The sequence below is a fragment of the Accipiter gentilis genome, chromosome 3, assembly GCF_929443795.1.
Source record: "Accipiter gentilis chromosome 3, bAccGen1.1, whole genome shotgun sequence".
NCBI lineage: Eukaryota > Metazoa > Chordata > Aves > Accipitriformes > Accipitridae > Astur > Astur gentilis.
The window spans coordinates 34,773,691-34,800,044 of record NC_064882.1 but is presented as its reverse complement, the minus strand read 5'-3'; the positions used below and the strand labels follow the sequence as shown (position 1 = coordinate 34,800,044).

At 39.2% G+C, this 26,354-nt stretch overlaps 1 protein-coding gene across 1 annotated transcript in view; it reads right to left on the bottom strand.

Moving 5' to 3' along the window:
- STK32B (serine/threonine kinase 32B) overlaps window positions 1–26,354 on the bottom strand; it is a 182,931-nt gene that overhangs the window by 54,592 nt on the left and 101,985 nt on the right. Inside the window, exon 5 of the mRNA XM_049794716.1 lies at window positions 6,706–6,743. Within this exon, the coding sequence (XP_049650673.1) occupies window positions 6,706–6,743 (38 nt within the window). The remainder of the gene's footprint in view (window positions 1–6,705; window positions 6,744–26,354) is intronic.

Sequence of the window (26,354 nt, the reverse complement as noted above, 5' to 3'; positions counted from 1 at the left end):
ACTGTTGCTATTGCTGCAGCAAATATGCTGGGATACTAGCTACTTCATACTGTTTCCAAAATTCACGGGAACTTTTTCGCATCTGAGCTTCACACCTTGTACTTGCCCTCCCTTTCTGGATATTATTGTGAACAACTAAATGTCAGAACCGAGTCTGTACCCTGGCTCCCTTCTCAGGTGTCAGGTACAATACTGAGCTAAGCAGTATGGCAGTGACACTTGGGTTTAGCTTTTAAGAGCTGTGAAGCAGAACAGTGCACAACAGATTCAACAGTACCTAACTAAATTGAAGTATAACAGGGAAAAAACACGTTGCTTAATCCCCATGGCTGCATCACCCCATATGATAATAAGATGACGGTGGAGAAAAGGGAAGAAAAGGCAAATGACCACATTCCTCTGGCTCTCTGCAGAGTGGCTTTTTCAAATCATCCTAGACTGCACAGATTTCGCATATGCCAACATGTACATTGCAAGCAGAAAGTATCTCAGTGGAAATTATTTCAAAAATTCCATTCATCCAGTCAGCTTCCAGTTAAGACTTTAACACAGAAAATTTGTAAGTTAATACCTTAATACCTACAGCAGTGTATGACTTTGGGAAGCTTTATGCATGTACTTCAGAAGTGCTGTGTGGCTTTTATGCCTCACTTTTCCACATGGCCTGAAATCCTAGTATCGGAGGTAAACGGCAAATGATCTTTGTTTGGACTACTATTTGATTTTTGAACAAATCATAATGACAGTTAAAACAAGTCCTGAAAGGTGGATGAGGCTGGCTGACTAACATTTAGCAGAAGAAAATGTACATGACTTGAAACCTCATTGAATTTCTCAGAGTCTGAAACCAAAGGAGTGATTGCGAGGGCAGAGAGGAGAAATACCAGACTGGAGTTAATGCCACTGAATCGGCGTGCATCAGGGCTGATGGGAAATCTCAACACAGTAACATTTTGGAGCAAATTCAGATCTGGTTTGCCCTCGGAAGGTCAAGCCCTATGAACAATTTAAAAAGCCTCTCTCTTGGTTCATCTGTACTACGTGCAAGAGCATAAGCTCGTATCCACGTGAACTTGGCATGACTTGGCAGTCTGCCACTTATCATCAGCGAGATTGTTAGAAACCTTGTTGTACTGCTATAGATGGGTTCAGTGAGGCTGTGCCTTTCAAAAGGGCAGGCTGCTTAATGGCCATGCAGGCATGTAAAAGTTTCAAATTTATTTTCAAATTGAAGATAGCTTCAGGTAGATGAATTATGCTGAGAATATTCATCTTGTTCATCAACATCAGAGGGTTAAATGAGACACAGTCCCTGAAAATTGTCTGTGGGTATGATAAGGACCAGCCCTAGTGCAGACACACCAGGATCTTTAGTGGAGACTTTATGTCTCCCAGACGTCACGACACAGTAATGATGTTGGCAGTTCTGTTGTTCAGAAAGTAATATTGGGGTTCGAAATACTGAATTTATGGGTGGGTTTTTTCATCCTACTTCTGGTTTTAAGACCAAGATTGCTCATTGGCTGCATCTTTCAATTTTGCTGTTAGTTTTCAAATGAGAGCTGAGATTCTCAAGGAGATAGAGTTTTAAGGAAAGCTTTGATGATCATAAAACAATATAATCATATATAATAAGGCACAGATGAATGCCAGCTTAAATATGTCTTGCTATCTCACAAGAGAAATGATTACTGAGTAAAATTATCACTAACATATGCAAAAATCCAGTCTAAAAACGTCCCAAAACCTAATAAAATATAATTAGTCCTGTTAAGTCTGAGTGAAATATTAGGTCTGTGATTTTAGTACAGAGAACTACCAGGCAACAGTTCCAAGATGAGTAGTAGGAAGCAGTCAGTGCAATTAGTATTGAAGGTAGTACCTTCAAAAAGGACAAACAGGTAGTGAGTCTTCACATAACCGGTGTTTAAGCTAAGGACCGCTTTGCCACAAGATGTTGAGGTTGCTAAAAGTTCCCTCCACTCAAGGAAGCACCACAAAAGACCATGGAAATGGCCACTGAAAGTTATTAAATGTGTGGAAACCATACCCAGCTCGGGAAATGCCTCAGTCACGAAAGGCTGGAGGTTGGGTGAGTATGTGGGGGAAGTACCACAAAAACTTGTCTCATTTTATATCCTGCTCTGTCATTCACTTTTTGGAGACTCTTTGAGATAAGAAACTCAGCTAGATGGGTCTTTGATCCAATCTGGTTGCTCTTCTGCTCTGAAACTGAAAGCCTGCATATCTGTAACACTAGCAAGAGAGAGGGGCAAAAGGACCGGAGCAGTGCCTTATAAGGAGAAATTTAAAAGACTGAAGGTCTTCAGCTGACGAGAGAGTGCTGAAGGAGTTTTTGAATTTCATGAAGATTGTGACTGTAAGCTATTACTCACCTAATCCTGCAATTCTAGAAGTAGAAGATGTTTTTTGGAAATAAGAATGTTTCAAAACACATAAAAGAAAACACTTTTCTTTCATGAAGGATGGTGAACTTCTACAACTTGTTACTCCGGGAGGTTGTAGAGGCCAGTATCAGCAGCAGCTTCAGAGAAGCAGTACGCAAACTCACTAACAAAGATTCATCCATATTCTAAAAGGAATCTACAGGGATACTCTAATATCCTAATACAAAAATTGTGGGTGATAGGAAGCACTGAAACATTTGATGACCAAGTGGCAAAGGGCCCGCTCCATGAATAGTATCTGTTCTTGCCACTGGTTGTGACAGAATACTGGCCAAGGTATTGTGTCTGAGCCGTCAGGGAGTTCTTCCTCGGTAGATCAAGCAGGGGCCTTGCTGGGTCTTATGAAATGATGTCCTGAAAAACTTGCCTGAGAGGAAATCAAACCCTTGCAAATTTCCTGCAGAGTGTAATAATGGTGTGGTCACTCTGCACAATGCAAAACCTGGATGCCAAAGTAGAGCCTCATAATTTCTGCAGAATGACCAGAAATGTTAATATCAATGGTGCTACTGAATAGCTATAGAAAAAATGTTATCATCTCTGAAAAAAGGCAATGTACTAATCTGGTTGCCACTGCTTGTTTTCTTGCATTTTAGGCATTTGACATCTCTTCAGACATCATAGCTAATAGATCATAGGAAGATTTAAGGACATTTTTAATTTCTTTGATATTTCAGAAAAAAATACAACATGACCAGACTTGCCAGCTTTCAGTTCTAAATGCCATCACTTCAGTTATATTGTTCTAAACCATTAAAACGACAGGAATAGTAGAGGAAGCAGAATACTGTTATTAAGAGAATTCTATAATGCTTTTCTCTGTGCAGTACAATCATAATAGCTCTCCTGAACCATCAGGTAGTCCCTTCAGCTATCACTGGTATAATTCTGTTTCAGATGCATGTTAGCAGAACAGAGCACTGCTACTAAATTTAGAGATTAGTGTTAGTCATGAGAGGAAGAGCTTTCTGGGAAAGGTAAGAGGGAAACATAACAAAAGAGTTTTATGGACAGCATTGATTTTCTTAGAGACCTGATTCTGGTTCAGAGAGCGAACCCTGAAACCATTCCTACTTTCTCTCCTCAGAGGAGACTCCTCTATGGGATAAAGAATCTCTCCAGGAGACCAGGCAATCATCTTCTGGTAGGGACTGAACACTATTTTAAGCAGCTGGTTACCCCATTCTCATGTAGCATTATGCTTCTCATGATCATTAAACATTTATTTCCACTGATGCATCAGCACCTGTGCTCAGCAGTGTTGAGATGTGGCTTTGCTGAAAAGTATATGGGAAAATTCAGGCTTCCTCTGTCAGAATGATTCTGAATATATTGTATACATTTTTGTGGTTTTTTTCTTTGTGAATTACATTGAACATTTTTATGGGTTAAGAAAAATCTCCTGTTTTCACTACTTCTGTATTCCTGAGGTATGTTCCCTAAGCCGTACAGATAAATTGTAGTGAAACTAGTTTTAATGAGCAGAAATATCTGTAATCTGGATATATGTTATGAAAGTCAGTCAGTTTAATTGCTTGAAGATGTAAGGTAATGTGAATGGTGTAGCACTACACTTTGACTTCAGCCAAAATAGGTTTCTTCAGTGAGGTCAGAGAAATCTAATTCACTGAGACAAACTCTTAGTCCTAAACGTTGTGCATATCCAATTCCATAATACTGTGTGTAAGCAGAGTTTGTTTAATGAACTGTAAGGAAGACCTAGGGGTATAGGAAACTGTTGTGCCATCTTAGAGGCCACAGGCTAAAATAAAGTTCCTTCCTGTGCACCTGGTTTGACTCCTGTTAGGTGAATTTGTTATGCTTCCTCTACAGCCTAGCATATTTATGTAGCAAATATTCAGCACATTCTTCTGTTAAGTGAGATCTGATGATTCCATAAAAATTATGTTACTATGTTGCAACTTAAAGCTTTTATGGACTCCAAGGCTAGCATTCATCTTGCAAAACGTACGTCTATAAGGTGGGTAGCTATATCTTTACTCAAAAATTCTAAGTATTAGGCACCAAAGAGAAATAGATACTGGTGTATGGTGCAGACATCCAAAACAGATCAGATGATCTAAAGGGCACCTATGTCTTTCAGTTACCTGTAAAAGAAGCCTGTGGTGACAAGCACACTACAGACACCTGTCCTACTGATGTCACCTCATTTAGTGAGTTGAAGTGTGTGGACCTTTATCCAGGTTGAGAGAATTACATCTCCCAGCCACGTAACAGTCTGTGAACCAAGGATCCATGAGCTGATTAATTCTGTTGACCAAGGTCTATCTGCGAGTGTGGAGAAGCATGGTTGCTTCACCACTTGTCTGCAGGTGTGCTATGAGAGAGCACTATTCTGCTGCTTTGCAGAAAAGGGCTATCCATCCCAAAATTTCCAAGCTGGCTACGGATAATTTTGTTGCTGAACAGCTCATAATCACCCCCCCCCCCCCCCATTTTACAGCATATCGCTCACTCGGATGAAGCTTCTCTGCAATACTTGAGCCCCTACAGGAGAGCTCTTGCAAGAGGCTGATTTTGTGCCGTAGTTGGCCTTGATGAGGGGCAAGGAGAGATAAGGGCAACCGTACTTCAAAGACAGTCAGTCAGAGATTTAACACATTCACAGTCAATTCAAGTTGCCTTTGACATCTTTAATTCACACAGGACTTAAAGACAAGAGATTTCTATTTCATGCTTATTTGCTGATACTAGTGTCTAGGGAGCATTAACACTTATGGGTCTGAAACATTAAATTCCTGAAGCTCTAGGTGGTTTAAAACTCCGGCATTATTTAGCTTTGTTGGCTTCCATATTCCCAGGGACAAACTCCAGCTGTTTGCAATGTTACCTCTTTAATCAACTTTAACTTGTATACCCAGAGCGCTGCAATGGATTTTGAAAGGTAATGGTAACATTGGCATGATTTCAAGTTTATATTTTCACAAAGATTAACTGCATTTGATCAATTTCTGAGGTGAACAAAGCACAAGACTTTCCCACAGTAGCAAACACACATCTCCTTTTTCCATTTCTATTTCCATTTCATCCTGTACATATTTCTCTGCTGATACAAGGTCAATGCCTTCTTTACCTGTATTTTCTCATGTTCTTCCTATGAATAGTTGCAAAAAGATACACGAGGTTTTAGCAAAATACTTCATAGACAGCATAAATGTCTAAAATTTAAGTTTAAAGAAATCACCTGCTTTTTTTTTCATACCACACCTTTTTTTGTTTGATATCATGGAAATAGTACTGAAAGTTCAAAGCTGATTATGTTGTCTAGTCTTTTTTATGCTATTTAAGCTAGAACTACATGTAGAGAAGTAAAAACTTTGCAGACTTAGATGCAAATTTCCAAATTCTGCATCTAAATTTAGGAAAGTAATTTCAGATACCTACAGAAAAAATAATTTGCTATATGAAATTTCTTAGCCCTTCAGAAGTTTTCAAAGAGAAAGTAAGTGTTTGGTACTATTCTACTGGTAGGCCCCTAAAAAGGGACTATGGTGATTCACAGTAATCTTGTTAATAAAATAATAACTTCTTTTTATTAGGTGTTCCTGGTGATCTCAATTCATATTAAATTCCTTCTTCTTCAGCTCTTATGTCCTGGGTTTGGCTGGGATAGAGTTAATTTTCACAAGAAGCTGGGAGGGGGCACAGCCAGGACAGCTGACCTGAACTAGCCAAAGGGATATTTAATACCATATGACATCATGCTCAGTATATAACTGGGGGAGCTGGCCGGAGGGAGGAGGGATCGAGGCTTGGGAACAGGCTGAGAGTCAGGTTCTGGGTAGTGAGCAATTGCATTGTGCATCACTCACTTTATACATTCTTTTATTAGTATTATTGTTATTAATACTTCTTGTCTCCTTGTGTTGTCCTATTAAACTGTCCTTATCTCAGCTCATGAGGTTTTATGTTTTTCTTCTGATTCTCCTCCCCACCCCACCGTGTAGGGGAGGAGTGAGTGAGTGGCCGCATGGTGCTTAGCTGCCAACTGGGCTTAAACCACGACATCTTGCAAATGTCAGATCAGCAATTTTTTTTTTGCAATAGAAGGGGAAATTGCAAAATCCACAAGGTGGACAGAGGGTCTTTGCAGAGAAAGTCTGGATTTAGGTAGAAATCCAACATCTGAGGCTGATTTACAAAGCGTGTAATGAGCATGCCACTAAGATCTCAAGAATTAGAGATATCTGAGAGTAAGCAGTCAATATTCACTTACCATGCTCATCCAGTAGTATGTTGTCAGGTTTGATGTCCCTGTAAAATAAGGAACGGAATGCATTACATTTCATACCCAAAGAAAACCTGCAATTTTAAAGCTTTCCCCATCTGGGTATGAGGGTCAAGTCATTTAAGTCATTACAGAACCAATGAAAACCATATAATAGATAAAGGCAAATGATATTTATCTACATCTTTTTACTGCCCTGAGAAAACATGCATACTAAAGAGGACCTCTATGTTTCCATTTCTTGTGGTTTTGTTTTCATATGGTTAGCATCGACATGGATTTAGTTTTCAAGATTATGTACTTTATTTATAGCAGCGGGAACAACGAGATGGAAGATTTGCATCTAGTAGGTGCCTGATTGCCTCAGGGACTCTGCATTTGACAGACCCAAGAAATCATTTAATTGGAAACATTGGTGATCTACCGTTTCTGCCAGACCCCACTAATCTGCCACGCTCACATGCATGATCACTCACATATTGTAGAGTCCTGCTAGCTATCTTATGCTGATTGGGTAAGTCTAGCAGCTCTCTTTTTAGCTCCTAAATCCCCACTTGGCTGTCTGTAATGGTAGGTACTATGCTGGGGAAAGGAGCGGGGATAAGGGAGGATGAAGATGATGATGTGCTGAAGCATCAGCTCAACTCTGCGGTTCTTGGCACAAGGGAAGAACACTGCTCTAGAGAGCTGCACTTTCAGGATAATTCTCTGTTGACCTGCGTTCATGCCGCTGTCAGGAGGGATGGACACAGCTTTATCCCCACCACTGTCGGGCATTCCTACTCTCTTCCTTGGTCCAGCATCATTGCTTTTATGGTGCGGACCTCTTCTGGGGGAAACTCATCTCTTCCCTTTGCCAGCCTGGATCGGTCCCTGGTTTGGCTCACCCTGCGGCTTGGTGAGCGTGATGCGGCAGTGTTGCGTGGCACTGCCTTTTCACTGGCAGCTTGTGCTTCATGCGGTTTCAAAGCCGTGTTCTTGGTGTGGCATTGCCAGAGTGGGAGATGCATCCGTCCACCTTGAGCAAAACGTTTGCCCCTTGGGCTGAATTTTCCACTTATGTCAAAAGAGAAGGCACTGTAAACTGCCAAAATAAGCTGTTGATTGAGTCTGCAAATGAACTCCAAACACTTCCACCTGTGTGATTTCCTTCAGCCACAGGATGGCTTGATTATTCCAATTTAAGGATTTCCCAGGAAATCCTATCCTGACTGAAATACATACTAATACATATTTAGATTTCACTAAGATTTTTTTTTCCAATGTGCCCATAAATGGAATGAAGAAAAAAGTGAAATGTTGCAAAAGGATAATGTGTTACACCAGAAGACTTTATTTTTTTTTTAATTAGAGAATGACTTCCGAGGCAAACATCATACAGGAATAAGATAGCAACAACAATTATAATATGCATATTTCTTGCATGATATGAGCTCAGTCATCACCCGAACTCCACACCTTTATTGACAAAAGAAGGAAGCTTACAGTTTAGTATTCCGAATTCCACGCTTTCTAGCCTTTCCTGAGAATCATACGAAATTGTGAAGTACAATAAGATTATGTTTACAATTTGTGTAGCAGCAGCTGGGGAAATGTAGGATAAATAAGACATTACTTTGAATCATTCCCCGCACATTTGGAAATAATGTAGGATGTATATGTCTCTGTGCAAGGAAAAGGATCTCACTATGAATTACCATCTGGAATGGAAATTTAAAATTATACCGATATTTCAGTGTGAAATACTGTATTTCTTCTGCACAACTTACAGGCTACCTATAATTGCCTGATTCAGCAGCAGTTCTAGTTATATGTGTAATATAAAGGGAAATCTCTTCCAGAGCCCGTCACCCACAAACCTCCAAACTCTGACTTGTCTCTTTCCTCTCCCCTGTAGTCACTTGCCATATCATTTACCATATCAAAGCTTCTCTTTCCCCTGACTTCATATGGGTGAAGTTGTGAGTTACAGGTGAACTGTAGGATTAAATATCTTTTCTTATATTATAAAACTTCTCTTTGGTTGAATTATCATAGGATATTCTACACATTTTTATATGTAATGTTATAGCTAATCTCTCAATTGATGAGACAGTTTTTGGAATAGCTACTGTTCAGCCGGTATCAAATATATTTTCTAATAACAAAATGATTGGTCCAGTAGCAGTAACGGTCTTTGGGTTTTTATAACTGTTTTCTGATAAAAGTTGGAATTATGATTTCATGTTTAATAGTCTTTGTGGTTGATCCGTGACTTGAAAATAAAGCAATGACTTTCAATGGAAATAAGCACGTCATAGTTTTGACTGTTGAATTAAATCTTTAAAACTTTGCCTTCACAAAGTTTAACAAGCACAATCTGACTCTGCAATTCTCATGTGGGTAAAAAGATTGGGGATCACACCGAAGCACATTAGGGCCTTTCTGTGGCTTCCTAAAATCAGTGATACATTCAACATCACTCCAAACCGTTTTCCCCAGTTTAAGGAAATAAAAATTAAGAATTGGAATGGTACAATCACTAGTACTTCACTGAGAATAAAAGTGATCAAAAGGAGAAATTCAGCTTTATGAGCTACTGCCATGTGTATAATAATGCAGCACCCAGGGATTGCTCATTACAAGGCTATGCCTTTTCTGTCTTTTTTTTTTTTAAAAAGATGGGTTTAAACAATCTGAATATCTGGTATGGTATTGCACCATTAAGTAGACTATACGTTTTTATTACCACCAGAAAAGACATTGACAAATCCACTTGACAGCTGTATGTATCATCAAATATATTCTTCATGCAGTTGCATCTGTAATGTTCAGAAAGTTGAGTGGTAAAATTAGATCTGTGCTTATCTTTCTGTGACTAATTCAGGCAGTGGCTGATACTTGATACAGATGCACACAGACCATAAAGCCCTTCCTACCTAAGGGATCTTCCTCCCCGTGGGCTCTACCGACTTCGCTCATTTTGCTCAGGGGCAGGACTGTAGCTGGGGAGATTATATTGCCTTGCACAGAGCAGCCCAACCCCTCAGTCCCTGAGGCAACTTGATAGACTCATAACTGTGCCTCAGATCTCAAAACAGTCTGTTTTAAACGGCTTTTGCAGCAAGTAAAATTCATAGGCTAACTTAAGCCAGAAAGTGAACAAGTTTCTTAAGATGCTGCTGCTGTGGGATCACGTGCCTGGAGAAGCATGTGATGCATAGATGTACATGGCGAGAGAGAAAGCAAAGCGCAGGGTCACCGTGAAGAGCATGCCTCCCAGCAGCACTCTGCCATGTGGTTGTCCCCAGGTTACAGTGTGGCACTAAAAGTTCTCCTCTCCGGACGCAGCTTGATGAAATCGCCAAAGACTGCAGGGGAGCAAGGCCACTGCTCTGCCCTTGCACTGACCACTGCCTGCTAGGTACAGGGCAGGGAGGGCTCCACACAGTCAAGGGGAAGACTTGGCAGGTCGAGGAGCATTGCAGTTGAAGTTACTGGATGTATTCAGAATGGAGGGCTTCTGGCACCTGTTACACAAACGACAGCTAACTCCTTTAAATAAATACTCTATTTAAATTCATTTAAACAGTAAAAGCACTATTTATATAGGAAGGTGGGTTTAAAAGATAAAAACTCTTTAGTTAAGCAGTTTAAATTCAAATGTTAAGTATGTGAAATTCTGTTTTGACTACACATTAATATTTCAGAAAACATTTTTCCCCTTAGCAAGCATGTTCAAACAACAGGTTGTCAAATTCTTCACCTTAACAGAGTTTTCCTGTTATGCATACCCCTAGCTAAGAGAATGAATTGAAATACTCATTTCATAATCCAAGTATCCCGAACCAGCTCATAAGAGAAACTGAAGGACTTTTGCAAGGACCAAACTTTCAGTTTGGATTCAAAAGAGCCCTGGGCTGCCTTCTACCTGTTCACCAAGCAATGATCAGCAAAGCTATGGCAGTGTCCTTGACACTGATTTCATAAACACAACTTTCTCAGTCGGTACCGGTGCTGCTCCAACTCTTTTTACAGACAGAAAAATCAGACCAGCATAGAAATGGGAGTAGAGAAACCTTCAAAGTCTTTGCTCAGTGGCAGGACCAGACATAACTAACATAACAGCTGGTCCAAGAAACTCAAGAGGTGTGGACAAATGAGAAAAAAATGGGAAACATTGCAGTTTAATTGCCACTTGTTGATATTGCCTGTGAAACTATTTCTAGCTTTCTTCAATTGCCTTAGCTACAAATGTCAAACTAAAGCTCCCTGAAGGATGAAAGTACAGTAAGAAGGTGCTGCGTATAATTTCCAAATAGGAAAGATTGATTAATAATCTACTTGTACCTCTATAGTATCTAGGCCGAGTGGGCATCCAATGCTTGAAGATATTCCCTCTGCGTGGATGAAAACCACGAGTGTGGCTCAACTCATGTTCACTGCATATGCCAGTCAGAGTCCCCTGAACTCCCTGGAAAGGCTCACAATGGTTATAAAGGACTGAGGTTCAAGTATGTGCAGGTTTAATGACCGCTTCCATCAATGTTGCCTTCTGGTGTTACTAAGTGGGGAAGAAGCAGATTTCTGAATTAAGAAGTGGAGAAGTCGTAGAGTCTTCATCCTTGGAGGTTTTCAAGACCTGACAGGATAAACCCCAAGCAACCTAGTCTGATCTGAAGGCTGACCCTGCTTTGGGCAGGACATTAGACTAGAGGCGTCTGGATGTCCCTTCCAGCCTAAATTAGTCTGTGAGTCTATGAAAAATAATGTATCCAAGTTCAAAGTCCATCGTTCTTATTCCCCCTTTTGGCTACAAGGAAGTTCATGAAATGTTGAAGACACCTAGGAGAAGACAGTATATGTGGAATTTAGTGAGTCTTTGGTATAGTCCATTGCAGCTGGAAGCTAGTCAGAGCTTCCACATGTTAAATTCTGTCATGGGGCTTGAATGCTGATGAAGAAAATAGTGGGAATAAATAGCTTATCTTCAGCATGAAAGGAGGTTAAGATTGAAATGTTCTGCAGTTCAGCACTGGACAGACGTAACACAATATTTATTAGCTATGTGAAGTGGTAAAAGAATGAAGATTATTTCACCTGAAGAGGACTCTAAGAAATTTCAGTAAGAGTGAGCAAAACTAGGTAACTTTATTGCCAGTGCCAGATAAAATGAACAGACGCAAAGTATATATATACACCAGAAGGGGAGAATCTGAATTACTCATCAGGATTAATGACCATAAATAACCTGCCAGAGGTCATACTTTTGTGTCCCTTATGTAGATCAAATAGTCATAGAAAAGAAGACTGAAAAACAGGTGATGATGCTATTTGCTCTGAAGCTTGAAATCCCCCCAAAGTTTCATGTGTTCTGCTACAAATTAGCAACAAGGACATTGTAACTTTTGATCTCTACTGATATTGACTGGACTTGAAACATTGATCTAGAAAGGAAAGTTGTGTGGTTGGTGAAGTCAACCATGAATTGCCTAGTTTTCTCAAGGAAAAAAGTAATGGCTGGTTCATTGACTACCACTTCTCATTGATAACTAATTTAAAGTAGGTTACAGAAAAATATTGAAAAAAAGGTGTTGTGCTGTAATTTAAAACAAAAGTAGGTCCTTAGGCTTGCCTGATTTCATAGCATCTGAAAGAAAATAGTCAAAAAAGAAAAGATCTGGGGAAGACTAAACAAAAAAATACCCTGAGAGTAAAGAACAAATAGATTAAGGTTGTTTAGTTAACAGAAAAGATCCATAAGATGCAATGTGACAGACATATCAAATAATAAATAGTATCTAGATGGTCAATAGAATTTTTCTATTTGCTTTTGGAACATGAAAGCAAGGTTCGTATTTCACAAAACTGAAGTGAACCAAACAAACAAGGTTTTATTTATACAACTGAGAATTAAACTCAAGTTGATTACTACAAGACATAATTGTGTAAAAATGCTTCAGAGGCTTAAACAAAGATCTAGCCATTGATGTGAATAACAGAACTAGAGTTCCTCCAGCTAAGGTTAATCTAATTGGTTTAGGAAAGTACTTCTACAACAAGTACAGATGCTGTCTTTCCTTCACCCTTTTGAAACATCAATAATAATGCCAAACACAAGATCTATGCTTTTCCTTAAGCCTGTGAGAACTGAAAAACTAACACTTCCCATCTGTTTTATTCTGCTTTCCTGTTTTGCAGCAAACATACAAACACCACAGGCTGGTTTCTGCCATGTATAAATGTGTGATTTTTTTGCTTTTGTCTGTATTATCTCCTTATTTCATCAAAAGATTTCATGTGTTTCCAACACAGGGAGAGCTGTTCTTTGCCAGTCCAAGCAGCTTTCTAATATTATCAGAGGAAATATTTCAGTTATAACAGCTCTGGATGGGTCTGAATTCACATGTGTAATAACGCCTAACCCTTTATTTCATATCAGCAAAAAATCCAAAGTACATTCTTTCAACTTTATATCTGACAGATTTCACTCTTTGCCTTGCTGGCACAGAGCAGGATCTAATGTATTACCACATTTCCATTCTCTTGAGCTTCTAAAATCCCACAGTAACATTGATGAGCATTTCAGTTAATAGCAGTTTTACCAGCATGACTTATTAGGATTATTTCCATTTTTCAGTGATGATTGGTTTTCTCTCAATGAGGACCGTTGGGGGTTCAACTCTTCATTAGCCAAAGGCAACTTAGAGAAAACTCAGTTGTGTACAAACTCATGAAATGAAGTCTTAGATTTTTAAAAACAGCTCTAAACTGCTTTTATTTGAATAGACAGAAGACATGTACTCACTTTCATTCAAAGGACAGAATCTAGCGTACGAACAGGTGTAAGTTGAAACAAGGGAGGTTCAGACTGGATATAAAGGAAAACTTTCACCATGGGGACAGACAAGCAGTGGGACAGGCTGCCCAGAGGGGCTGTGTGGTCACCATCCTTGGAGTTGTTCTAGACATGACTACATAAAACCCTGGGGAGCCTGGTCTGATGTCATATCCAATCATCCTTTAATCAGAAGGTTGGACTAGAGACGTCCTGAGGTCACTTCCAACCTGAGTTTTTCCCATGATCCTTTATGTATAGACAAGTTCTGCAGGGAGCAAAGAGAGCTTTCTTCACCCTTCAGGTCAGGAGCAGCAACTGAGTAGCTTCCTTTAAACCACACCTAGCTCTACAGCCCATAACAAACCTCCTCCAGGGTCAGTGGTAAAACCTAGAGCCCACTGACAATAAAACTCCATGGGTCACAAGATATGCTTGTCTCAATCTGGATGTGGCAAGCCCATATTTACATGTGTGTCACTAAAATTCATTGGGTTACAGTTAAGGCAGGCTATGTCCCTGCAGAATGCTAAGGGTTTTTTTCTCAGAGATCGTTTCAAAATATCCAACAGAGTAATTAAATTAGATGGATTTTGCATTCTCATAAGGGTGCAAAAGAAACAAGATCCAGACAAAGACCATGGAAGTCAATGGAAGGATTTCTTTGGCTTCAGCAGACATTGTTTCAACCCTAATAAAGTTTTTCTCGTACGCTTTTCTCTTTAGCGCTGACAATCTAACTGTATGTTGCGTAGGATAAACCTTGAAATACTGAATTTAAAGGCTTTTTCTTAGTTAGGCAGCTCATTTCTGATATTAATATTTTTTCCTTATGCAGAAACAGGCATTTGAAATTACTGTTTTCACTGGGGAAAACCAAATTGTGTTAAGATCACAGAAAGTCACATTCACTAGTTTTTAACCAACAGCAACCTTCACAATCTTGTTTGCCTTCTCTTTGTCAAAATAGTCCCAACATGACTGAATGTGAGCACTGGTTGTATTCTTGGATATAGGGAATGCTATAAGAAGACTAGGAGTCTGCATTGGCTAGTAATTAAAGTGTTAAAGTCTAGAAGACAGCTGTTACTATTAAAAAAAAGCACAGTAAAAAGCAAAAATTTCTGGATAACAACCTGAAGTCATGCAGGGACAATTCCAATAACCTCAGTTTACTGAGTACCTGATTCTCTCAAATATTAAATTATTCTTAATTTGCTCATAACCCATTTATATACTAAAGAATATACCTGACCAGAACCTTTTATTTTTTATTGTTTGTGTTGTTTTTCTTTTTTAGGTTTTGTTACTCACACCAATGTTTCACATTCAATCACAAATGTATACCTGCCTTATAATAATAAACTAATGTGACATGAGTAATTCTGAACAATTTTCACTGCAATTAATATTAGCTGTATAACAGTTCTTAACAGCCATAAGAATGGCAATGAGTTGGGAAACAAAAGTTTCAGCTATGGATTATTCAAGTTAACATGAGACTTATCACTATATCAGAGCACTGAAGAGAACCATATCATACATTATAAAGGGATTTTTCCTGATTATGGAAAGAAATGTGAACAAATTCTGATTTTCATAGATCGGGACCTTATTTCCTTCCTATTTGATATTTAGATTCACAAATATTACACATGTCCAAGGTATGCAGATCATAAAGAAGGTGAGTGCATACATAGTGAGGTTTTCTTGTGGCAAATTTGTTGAAGCTTTGGATGAAGGAAAAGTCAATACATACTGGCCACTGTACAGCCAGGAGATGAATTTGGTCAGAGGTGTTTTGCTTCTATAAGGGCAGCACAGAAATGATGTATCCTTCAGAGCTGAACTGTGCAGAGTAGCTACCAATAGTGCTTGCTCAAGAAATAGCCTTAATGAAGTCTGATGCATCCTCTCTTCCTTTCATCAACACCTCATCACTTTTATTTTTTTAGGTTTTTATTCCTGACCAACATCCTTCCTAGTTTCAATAAATGTTCAATGGTATTAAAATAAAGTCATAGTAAGAAGCGCAGAGTTCTTTACTGTTATTTCCTATCAGATGGATGGGAACGAAAGACTTCTGACTGCTCCACACCTCTGATTGCCAGTTCACATACCCCTCACTTAGATCTCACCAGTAATTGCTGCCACTTACCGTCCTTTTATAAAAAGACCTTCAGAGCCTTCTGTTCCTGCTCTAATGAATGCCATGCCATGCCATGACCCCATGAATCACTGTAATTTTGAAATTTAAAGACTTCAGTAAAATCGAAAATTGGCTGAGAAGATGTGGTATTAGATTATGAGAGATCTGTAAAGAAAAAAAATCTTGTGGATGCTTGTTTGTATGACTCCGGATGTGTTTCCACAAGGCACCACATCTGACAGCCAAGCCACCAGAATAAGTAAGTTCAGAAATAGGCTTTCACAGTTCATGGTGCCTGACTAAAATAGGAATGAGAAAACGATGTCTGTTAGTAAAAGCCACTGGTCATAGGTGTGGACGGCAAATGAAGAAACAAGTGACCGAGATGACAAAAAATTAAAGTACTGGTCCTGGTCTTTACGTATTTAAACTTGGGTTAATTCACTAACAACCAGGGATAAGTTACACAGGTAATTTATTGTTGCATGGCTTTTGCTGAGCTGAGCTATTTATAGGAATAAATAAAAAGGAATGCACCTTTTTTTTTTTTAGCTATTTCTCTCTTGAGTAAGGATAAAATTCCAGCACAGCTGAGATCCACTAATTCTGCTTGAAAGCAAAATAAATTACTATTTTGCACCAGGATGTCCATGCATAAATTTATCTTCTGAGAAGCAAAGGGTACAATAATTCATTCAATCAAGTTAGCCATTTCCATTTGCGCTTTCTGGAGCCTGTTGTACACAGAGGACTTGGAATGTCAAAGAGCATTGCTTTTTTTTGACAATTCCAGTGTCCTGTTCTAGTCTGAAATGTCAGGAAGTCTAAAATATTAATTGGTCTAAGTTCCATCCAGTGGAACTTACTTCATCAGGCCCATCTCTATCCAGAAAAGAAAGAAAGAAAGAAAGAAAGAAAGAAAGAAAGAAAGAAAGAAAGAAATCAATCTACATTTCAGACTCCAAATAAGGCATGGAGAAAAATTTGTAGTTTTGCAGTGACTTACCAGATACAGTTTCAGAATCATCAACTTCCAGTAGACGATTGGGTTTTTTTCAAATAAGTATATGTATGTGGATAGATAAATATCAGACATCTTAGAGAAATTAACTCTTGCCTTCAAGAAAGGCTCAGACTAACAAACATTACAACTTGAAATTTAATCTGTTTTTATCACAGTGTTTTAATAGTTTTATGATATTTTAGTCATATGTTCAAATCTCACAGTACTCATTAAAGCAACTTCTAAATCTAGAAATTAACAGAAATCCACAGAATTCTGTGTGAAAAAAATGAGTAAACGTTTCATGATTTCAAAATCATTCCATAAAACTGAAACACCTATGAAAAGATTCTAAACATGCAATCCCAAATAATATATTTATCACCAATCAGAAATACATAGTTTTGTTGTTATACAGACTGTGATGAACCTGAGGTACTCAAAAAGTTAGTAGGCCTTGCAAAAAAAATTTGTTATTGGGTTTTCCTATTTAAAATCTTCTCTCTCGCGCTCTCTCTCTCTTTTTTTCTTTTGTTTTCTTTTGTTTTCTTTGCAATTCCTACTCCTGGGGCTTTAATGCAGAAACAAAAAATACATAACTGCTTCTAACTATCCAGTAGCAAGCATTCATATGATACTAATCAGAATCATATCATCCAGCCCATTATCACACTTCAGAGCTTTTCCTTCTGTGTGGCAACAAGACCATTTTCTAGTATGTATGCAAGATATAACTGCTGTAATAATTATGACAAGTGAAAAAGCTATCACTAACGAATGCCTCTGAAGACCCTATCTTTTCCTATGTACCTCTAAAGAGTGTCTGGACACCTGCCTTAAGGCCTGGGATTGTAGTACCTAGATATATAGAAATATGTTAATGTGATGCTGAACATTATGATGCTTGTGGTTCCTTTTTAGTTTAGCACTATTTTTTACCAGGTGTCCATGAAGATCTTGGCTTTTCTTAGCACTTGTACTTGCCAATTTTGTATAGCTCTGATAACAAAGCTGTCAAAGAAGGTACTGAAACACGTTTATTTACAAATACCTCAACTGGAACAACCTTGTTATTTTCCAATTTTTATCTCCATTTGGAAAAATACAGTTATGAAAATAACTTCAGTTCTCTACTTGTAACAATAGGTGGCAGTAATGATATCCACATTTGTCTGAATGGCCAGTGGTCTTTGAAAACACTCTAGTTGTCAATTTTATCTTAGAGAAATAGTTGTGGTAGATATTGTTGTCCCAGGTTGAAGAAAATTAATTTTTTAAAAACAGGAATCCTGTACTGAACCTTTCACATTTCTGGGTGTATATAGCCAGATAATAGTTGTCTTTGGCTAGGTTTAGCTCCTGAATTTGCACAGATGCTAAATTAAAATAAAAATATTAAACACAGAATATTTCATTATATTGTTCTTCCTGAAGATCCAAAGTGACTTTGACACAGAGGTAATTTTATACTGCTATAACAAGAAAAATAGGTGAAGATTCCTATATGCTCTAAAAGCTAGAAAGATTTCTCCAAAGGAGAATGTGAACCTGTACTTTGCCTCCGCTCTGTTGCATTGTATAATGTCGCAGAGACTGGGATTGGAAAGTACCACTGCGGCCATATAAACTGAGCTTTTACATAACAAAGCCCAGACTATGTTATCCAGGATTCCTCGTCCTGACTCAGTAGTTCTTTTCCAAGTGAACACTAACCAGCACAAACGACTTGCAGGCAATACAATGGTTGGTTTTCATCTCGCCTGAAGGGCTCAAAGTAACGGCAAATGTGCCACTCCCTTTGCTAGAACTGCCTTCTAGAGTGAACGCTAGACATGACTGCAGCCCTTGGACTTTTGGGTAGCTCTGAGGGGAACCTTGAACAGCTGTCAACATTGTAATGATGACAAAACATCACCATGTTTCAAAGAAGAAGTCTTTTCAGCAAAATCTTCTCCAGATCACATGGAGGAGTCATGCAGAATCACCATGTAGCTGTAATTTGTTGATCATCTTACAGCTGGTGGCTCTAATCTTTTCTGAGTTGTAGCATCAAGTATTGCTGAGACCTTCTGCGCATATGAGTGCAAGGGTCATACCCCTGTGTCTGAATCAGCTTTCAAGAACTGGTGACTTCTCTGATAACCACGCAAAGCGGACGGACTCACTAGACACTAACTGGAGTATGGCATTTGGAAAAAATTATCTGTCCAGCAGGAAAGCGTACACATTGCAATGGTGATGCTTCTTTCCGTGATACCATGTGAGGCTTTTGACTAGGAAGAAGAGGGAGAAAGTACTCAGCATGTACTCTGACAGCAATTGCATAAGTATCAGTCTCCTTCCAGTAAAAGGCATAAGTCTTCCAATTTACACAGACAGAAATCCATGTGTGAAACTAAATGAGGGAAGAAATTGATGACATTTGTCCTCTGCCTAAAGATGAATCAGGAGAGCATTGTTACTAATAAGCGTATTTGGCTTTATCTGTTGTAAAAAGCTAGCATTGAAAGAGTGGTGTTTTGCAATGGCTGAAATTCATGTAGCTGCTCCTTTCTTTTTCAGTGCATAAAGTACGGAATAGACCCATTCAGATGTATCACATCTCCAACAGTTTGCTCAGCTTATCAGACAAACTAAAAATAAAAAAATAAAAAATACAGAATTCCAAACACACACGTGTGCTTGTCAGCCACATTTCATAGTGTGTAATTAGCGTATAATATACCTAAAATTTGCCTTAAAAGCCCTACCAGTTTCTATAGGTAAAAGTTCATCAGGCATCTGTTAGAACAGCAGTATCCCAAATAACAATATCACATTGTTTAACAGCTGTTTCCTTCATCCATACCAAAGTGCAACTAATTACAGCCAACGTGGCTGGCAATTAAAGTATGGTTCAGCATGGTGGACTTCACATGCAGGCCAAGGAAGGTGACAGCAACTTCCAAAGGTTTCAGGTTTTCAGCGAGTGCCGGGGCAGTCATCCCTTCAAGGCAGCAGTGAAGCTTCCCGTTGAGCACATTTTCTGCTGATGCAAGTTTCAGCAGTACAGTGCAGCAGGGAGAACGGCTGGACACCAGCAAGCAGAAAACAACCATGCAATGCTGTCTCGTTCACTCTGATCTGAAACCTCAAATGCTAGCATGGCTGTCAGATTCCCCACTACCCTCACCACTGCCATCATCTCCTGCTGGCTCATGCCTGTGACATGAGAACCATGGGTTTAAGTATTTGGGCCTTTATTCTTCAAATTGACTGGCTCAGACCCCCTAATATACACAACCGGGTCATATCACTGAGAGGAAGCTGAACATGTTCCACAGTCAAGTGAGCTTTGATGTCCTGCATATGCTTCCCCTTCTGGGTGGTTTTATAGATTTATTATATGTAAAAGTAAGCTGCAGTAGACCAGGATGGGAGGTGCAGAGTCTGTGCTTGAAAAGAAAACTATACTTGGTAAATTATTAAAAAAACTCACCTGCTGCTACCTGAAATGTCAGTAGCAGCTGGCAGGTCTTCTTGTGAAATCCAGCAACAGATGGAATAATTCCATGAAATAGAGGGGCAAATATCTGATTTATGCTGCATTTGGTCCCTCCAACCAATCTTTAATGTTTTGAACAGAAGTCTCATAACACTTTTCTACCTCCAGCCTCACCTATCCTGGAGAGGAATGTAATAAATTACTTCTAAGAATAAATTTGGATGCTTTTAAGAAGGAATATTTACAAACAAACTCAGAGAGCAGTAAATATGTGTATTCCTGCAGACTGCTGTCTAAGATAGATGAGACTTGACAGGCTACATTTGACCCAAACCTCAACTCATATTCCAGTACACCACCTTTTTAAGAAGTCTCCCTATTCTAAGAGATGTCAACAACACATTGCTTGAAATCAAACAGCCAAGTATTCCAACTCCTCTTGATGAGCTTGGATAAGGAATGAAGGATCAGCAATATTACTTAAGTTCACAGACTGCAGTAGCAACATCCCGGTTAAGATTACTAGGCAAGAATATAGTACAGGTGAAGGTGTATTTAAACTAGACTGTGCAGAGAAGCTGCTGTTACAGTAACTACTTACGCTGAAATTATTATAAGGATTATTCTTGCTACTTAATCAACTGAAAATAGAGATGGGATTCAGCTCTCAAATTAAGATACTTGGATTAGGTTCTACTGTGAATTAGGTGTCTACATTCCCATTTATAGTCAATGGGTGTATAAACAACATGGTCATTGGAGTGTAAAGAGCCATTCAGATGACTTTCTATTTTTGGATGAGCTGAATAGCTTTTTAGATTCTGTCAGCTGTGTTGACTAGGTATCCACTTGCTTGGACAGCCAACTAAAAAAAATATAGACTCCTGCATTTAGATTTTGGTGAACTGTGGAATAAGTTTTAAAACCATAAGAAACTTCTTGCATGCTGTGCGGAATTATGAAAACAACGGGGGATGTTCTCGAGTCAAATTATTGTAATGTGTTATCACAAAAGCGCAGGCAGGTATTTAAGCCTCTTGCAGGAGTCACGCTTCTGGTGCTCATTGTCTTGTTTGACGTCATCTCACACCATGAAGAACGCAATCCTTCATACATGATAAACTGTGCTGTAGTTAAAATACCTTGCACGCTTAAGAATTTGATGCTGCCATCAAATAAAACATCCTCCTCATTTGAGGCATGAAAACCGCTGAGGCTCTGTAGGGTCCTGTAGCTGGGTGAGGGTAAGAGGGGGGCGTCTGAGGAGGGAGCCCAGGGCTTCCTCGCTTCCCTCCAGACAGGTAGCCATCACAAGCCCAGCTGTCTGGGGCATCCAGGGAACATGGCACTGCCACACAGAGCTGCTTTTGTACAACTGGAGCCACATTTCATCACAGTGAGATAAAATCTTGTCCGATGTAAGGAAACTGGCGACAAATATTTCTTAGGAGAGAAGAGCAGGCAATGACTGAGCTCCAACTTACTGAGCTCCACCTTTCTTCCCATTAACTAAAGAGCTAGTTACGCTGGTTTCATGTATATGTTCCAAAATCTAGACAACTAAGCCTTAATAATTCAATTTCTCGGCTTTAGATCTGTTATTCCTTTTTGATACTGTATCTTCCGAAAGCAAATATTAAACAATAATGACAGGATAAAAGACTGTTAGCTGGAAATGGACATCCTTACCTATATGCTCATAATTCTTAGTTTCAGCAGTAGAGGTACTCTGAGACTTGGGGAAATAAGCTGATACTTTAATTAGTGTTCAACTCTCTATACATATGTAACTGCATGTATTTGCATTGGGGCCCGTCTGCAGAGTGTTTCTGTGGCTGAGTAGGTTTGCAGAAGAGAGTTGAAGGAGCACCATCAGGGGAAAATTCTGCAGCATCTCAAATTAAGAGGCAAGCTGTGAGTCTCTGTAGAATTTAAAGGCAGAACTCTAGATAATGAATACATTTAATGAGCATAAAAGCTGAGAAATGCAGCATTTGGGCAATAGGTTTTCCACTCAGCCAGTCTTACTAAGTGACTATATTAGTAATTATTACTGATTATTGACAGTAAGTCAATTGTTTTTTATTGACTTGCATTCAAAATAGAGCTCTGACCCTCATCAAGTGGCCTTATTGATCCGAGATTTTTAAAGAGGACCATGCCTTAATTTTTGTAGCAGCTTGAGAGAGCAACATAGGAAATCTAGACAGACATACTCAAAACAGTTCAGCCTTCAGTAAGCCTTACCCCTCTGATCTGGAATTCATATACTGGCATCATATACAGTCATTTCCCCTGTTACTGCTCCCCTTGACTTCATGGTGCCTCTCTCCCATGTTCTCCACTCTCTCTGGTCACTCCTGATTTTGGCTTTTAGGGTCTGCCCCTTTCCACAGCAGGTCTTCCTTGCCCACACCCCACACCACACTCTGCACTCCCCAGTCTCTCCTTCAGCCCTCCTAGTGTCCCTCTGGACATCTCCTCCACACTTTATGCAGGGAAATTATGTCCTCTTTCTTCTTGGTACCCTCAAATCCATCTATCTTACCACCAATTTTTTTTTTTCTTGCTACTGGCTCTCCAAACTGTAGCTGCTCAGCTGGCTGAAAAATCAGCCACGTTCACTGAAGGTCCAGACTGTGAACTCATGGGCCAGACATTCAGAGCTCAGTGTAAGACTGTCCAACCAGTTTGTTTTTCTGACATTGTTAAAAAATTGATACCTTCTGTGCCCTTATTGTTCTTGTAGTGTGTTTTTATCATTCATGAAGCCTTTTATCATTTCAGTTCCATCGCAAATCATTTGACATTGAATGATAACAACTACAGAGAAAGATGAGATTTTAAGCAGGGTTGGTTTTTACTAAAAACTAATTAAGTTTGAGGGCTAAATAAAGCCAGAGAAAAATACGTTTTGAACATCCAAATGCTTACAATATGAACTAAACCTGACAGCAAGGTAAAGATAAAGATGTATAGAAAGAAGGCCCACAGTTTTATCATAAGAAACTCGTACTTATCTTCTGAAGTACCTGTGCTCATAATTAAACTCCCAAACGTAAAAAAAAAAGTGTCAAATGTGCAATAAGAATATCACTGAAATAAATCGTGAGACTATAACATCATTAGGCACAGAATAGTCACTGTGAAAGGAAAAAAAAAATAGAAGCTCCAGCCTTGTATTGTTTTTATCATTAGACTAGAAAACAACTCCTCTGCATTCATAACAGCACCAAAGTTTCATGTGTATAACAAGATGTACAGATAAACAACTGGATTAAAACTGGTAGTCACTGAAGAGAGGTTATTTCTCATTCTTGTTAGTCTGACTGTAAAGATTATTTTGATCATCAGTGTAAAGAGTGACCAAATTCACCAGAATCTAATTTAATAAATTTTGGTTCATTGAAATTGTACCACCTCCCAGGTGCTGTTCCTGCCTTGCAAGGTCCCAGTTTGGCACCGTATTTTAAGGTCTTTCCCTGCTGACAGCAGTTCTGCATGTGTAGGAGCACCACAACTGCTGAATTGCAGGCTTGCCTTGTCTCCTCTGCTGCAGAAAAGTGCAATTACCTGCACTGGGTCAGTAGGAAATTCCCCTGAGGATGAGTGTAAGCTGCGTAAGCACACGTTGGGAGAAGCAGAGGCTCATCAGTAGGACTGTCTGTCTTACAGCATCAAAGCTTTGGCTTTGAGCTGCTCTGCTTTCTCCTCTGTAAAACCCATCCAGAAGAGTTGGGACAGGAGTTCACAGAGGATGTAGAGATGTTTGAAAATAACCTTGAGGGAATGCCCCAAGGAGCTCTCAAAAAAGGATATAGAGAATAAAATGCAAGAGAAAAAAAATTGAGAAGGCAACTTCAGCAGAACAAATCTCATGGCAATCTGTAACTTAATTACAGTCCCTGCCCACCAGATGATTTGTTTTGAAAGATAAAACTCTGTCTGATGATCAGTGTTGCAACTCCCACTCTTTATCATCCCTCTGTATATCTGCTAAGTCAAAAATTGTACAAAGCAGACCACATCTCACCTGAAATATCAAAGCTGTGCTGAAAGCTGCTGAATGCATTTCTAAGGCAGGAAGGAAGGTTGAATTGCAATATCCTTTAATGAAATGCCTTCTGCCCCACCATAGACAATCTACTCAATTCCTGAGATACAAAAGACTATTTATTGCACTCATGAGGAAATAATGTAAATGTGCACTTTTTGCCTTAAGTCTTTGTTATTTTGCCATATATTAACCCAAAACTTACATTTGAAGGAAATCTCCGAGGGAATGATAAAATACGCTATGTGTGTATTGCTCATCCAAGCTGAAAAAATGTTGCAACCACTAAAGCAGAAAGAGGAGAAAGAAGCAATTGTCCATATGCTGCTATTGGTTTATATGTTACTCAGCCTGAAGTTTACAGTCTTTTTCCATATTCTGTCCCTCCATCTACATACTTTAATCAAGGATTTTAAATTTCTTCACTGACTACAAACCAAAAAATGACTTAAGTACATTGCATGCAAATCTGCCACTTCGGTGGAGAGAATATGCCTGTGTATACAGTCATGATGTGAAATTTCCAAGATGCAAACATGTCAGAATACTCTTAATATAACATTAACAACAAAGCTTTGGAAAAAAGGATCAATATTGTGTCAGAGGGGATGGCTCTTGTTCTCTCATCTGTTAATTAAACCTTCATTCATTGCTCATTTGATGTTGCTGGTGAGAGGAGCTTTCGTTCAGCCTCTCCTCCCCTCACAGCTGGCCCAAGGAGACTGGGACAGCAGGACCACCCCAGGATGGCAGGTGGGGGCTGGGGGGTCACAAAACCAGGGTAAACCAGGCAGTGTCATATGAGGCAGGCACTTCATACTGTGGAGACACTTATGCCTCTCTAGAAGGAATGCTTAATCATTTTAATTACTTATTGAAAATTATTTAAATGTTATTAATACTCTTGATTATTATATTTAGGATTACAGTATCAACGTGCCATTAATATGGTGGTCTTCGCTAGTATGCATAAGTTGGGAGCAGATGCCTAAAGTAAAAACAGTTGAAGCTTTAAAGCAACACCAAGAAATTCCTGTCAGATTTCTGAGAAAGAAAGATGGCTCTGATAGCACTCACACCGCATTGGCCACAAAGAAACTAGCAATACACTAAAGCAGAAAACTGGCATAAACCAGATCAGATTTGTGGATGGAGACTTGAGATAATCTTGACTATAGAGCTCTGCTTCAATTCTGTCAGCATCTTCTGCTTCAGTGTCTGAATCTATGAAAATGGTTCATGATCAAAATTTTAATACTGAAGAGTGGGGGAAGGAAGGAAGGAAAACATTTAATTTCATTATCCATCAATAGGGTGATAAATTGCATTTTCATACATATCATGTGCCCTGAAGACTGCTTTTATAAGACTTCTCTTCCTAAAAGGTAGGTTAATGTAAAGGGATTATTAAAGAAAACCAGAAGGAAGCAAAAAACTGTAACACAGACAGGGGATGGCAGCTGATTTAAGTGTGCGGGGGGGTGCTCTATAGAAAATAGAAGCAATTCATAGGAAAGTCATTATAACCCCAGAACAAACGCAATGAAGGGCTTTAGGAAAGTCCTCTGGAAGACAGACGTAGATGAAAACACCAAACCAATACTCTGCTCCCTGCCACAGTGACCGGAAAGTGGGAAATGCAAAGCATGGAGCTGGCCAATTGGTGTGTAATACCTACATGGACTTTCTATGTTGCCTTTGAGCACACGCCACAGAAAAGGATGTGCCGAGCCCAGGCATCAGAGGACCTGCTGGCATCTCCAGGATGCTGGCTATCACACCCATTGCAGCAGCAAGCTCTAGGGCAAAGTAATTCCCTAGCAGCTTTTTGTTGCCCATTTTCAAAAAGATTTGTACCTCCTGATGAGGCAGAGAGTCTGAATTTGCCTGGGCCTCAGTTTCTCTACACTGTGTCCTCTTTCTGTGTACTTAGCTGTGAACAGCATGAAGTGCCGATTCCCTGTGTGGAAATGCTTCATCTTGCTCCGAGAGAGCTGTGTTTTCCGATAATGAAGAGTATGGAGCTACAACTACCTGGAGCAAGTCAGACCTGTATAAGTCCACAATTCCCTAGTAATGCTATTGTGATTTTAGAGTTTTAGAAAAAACAAGAACTTTCATGTTTATTAT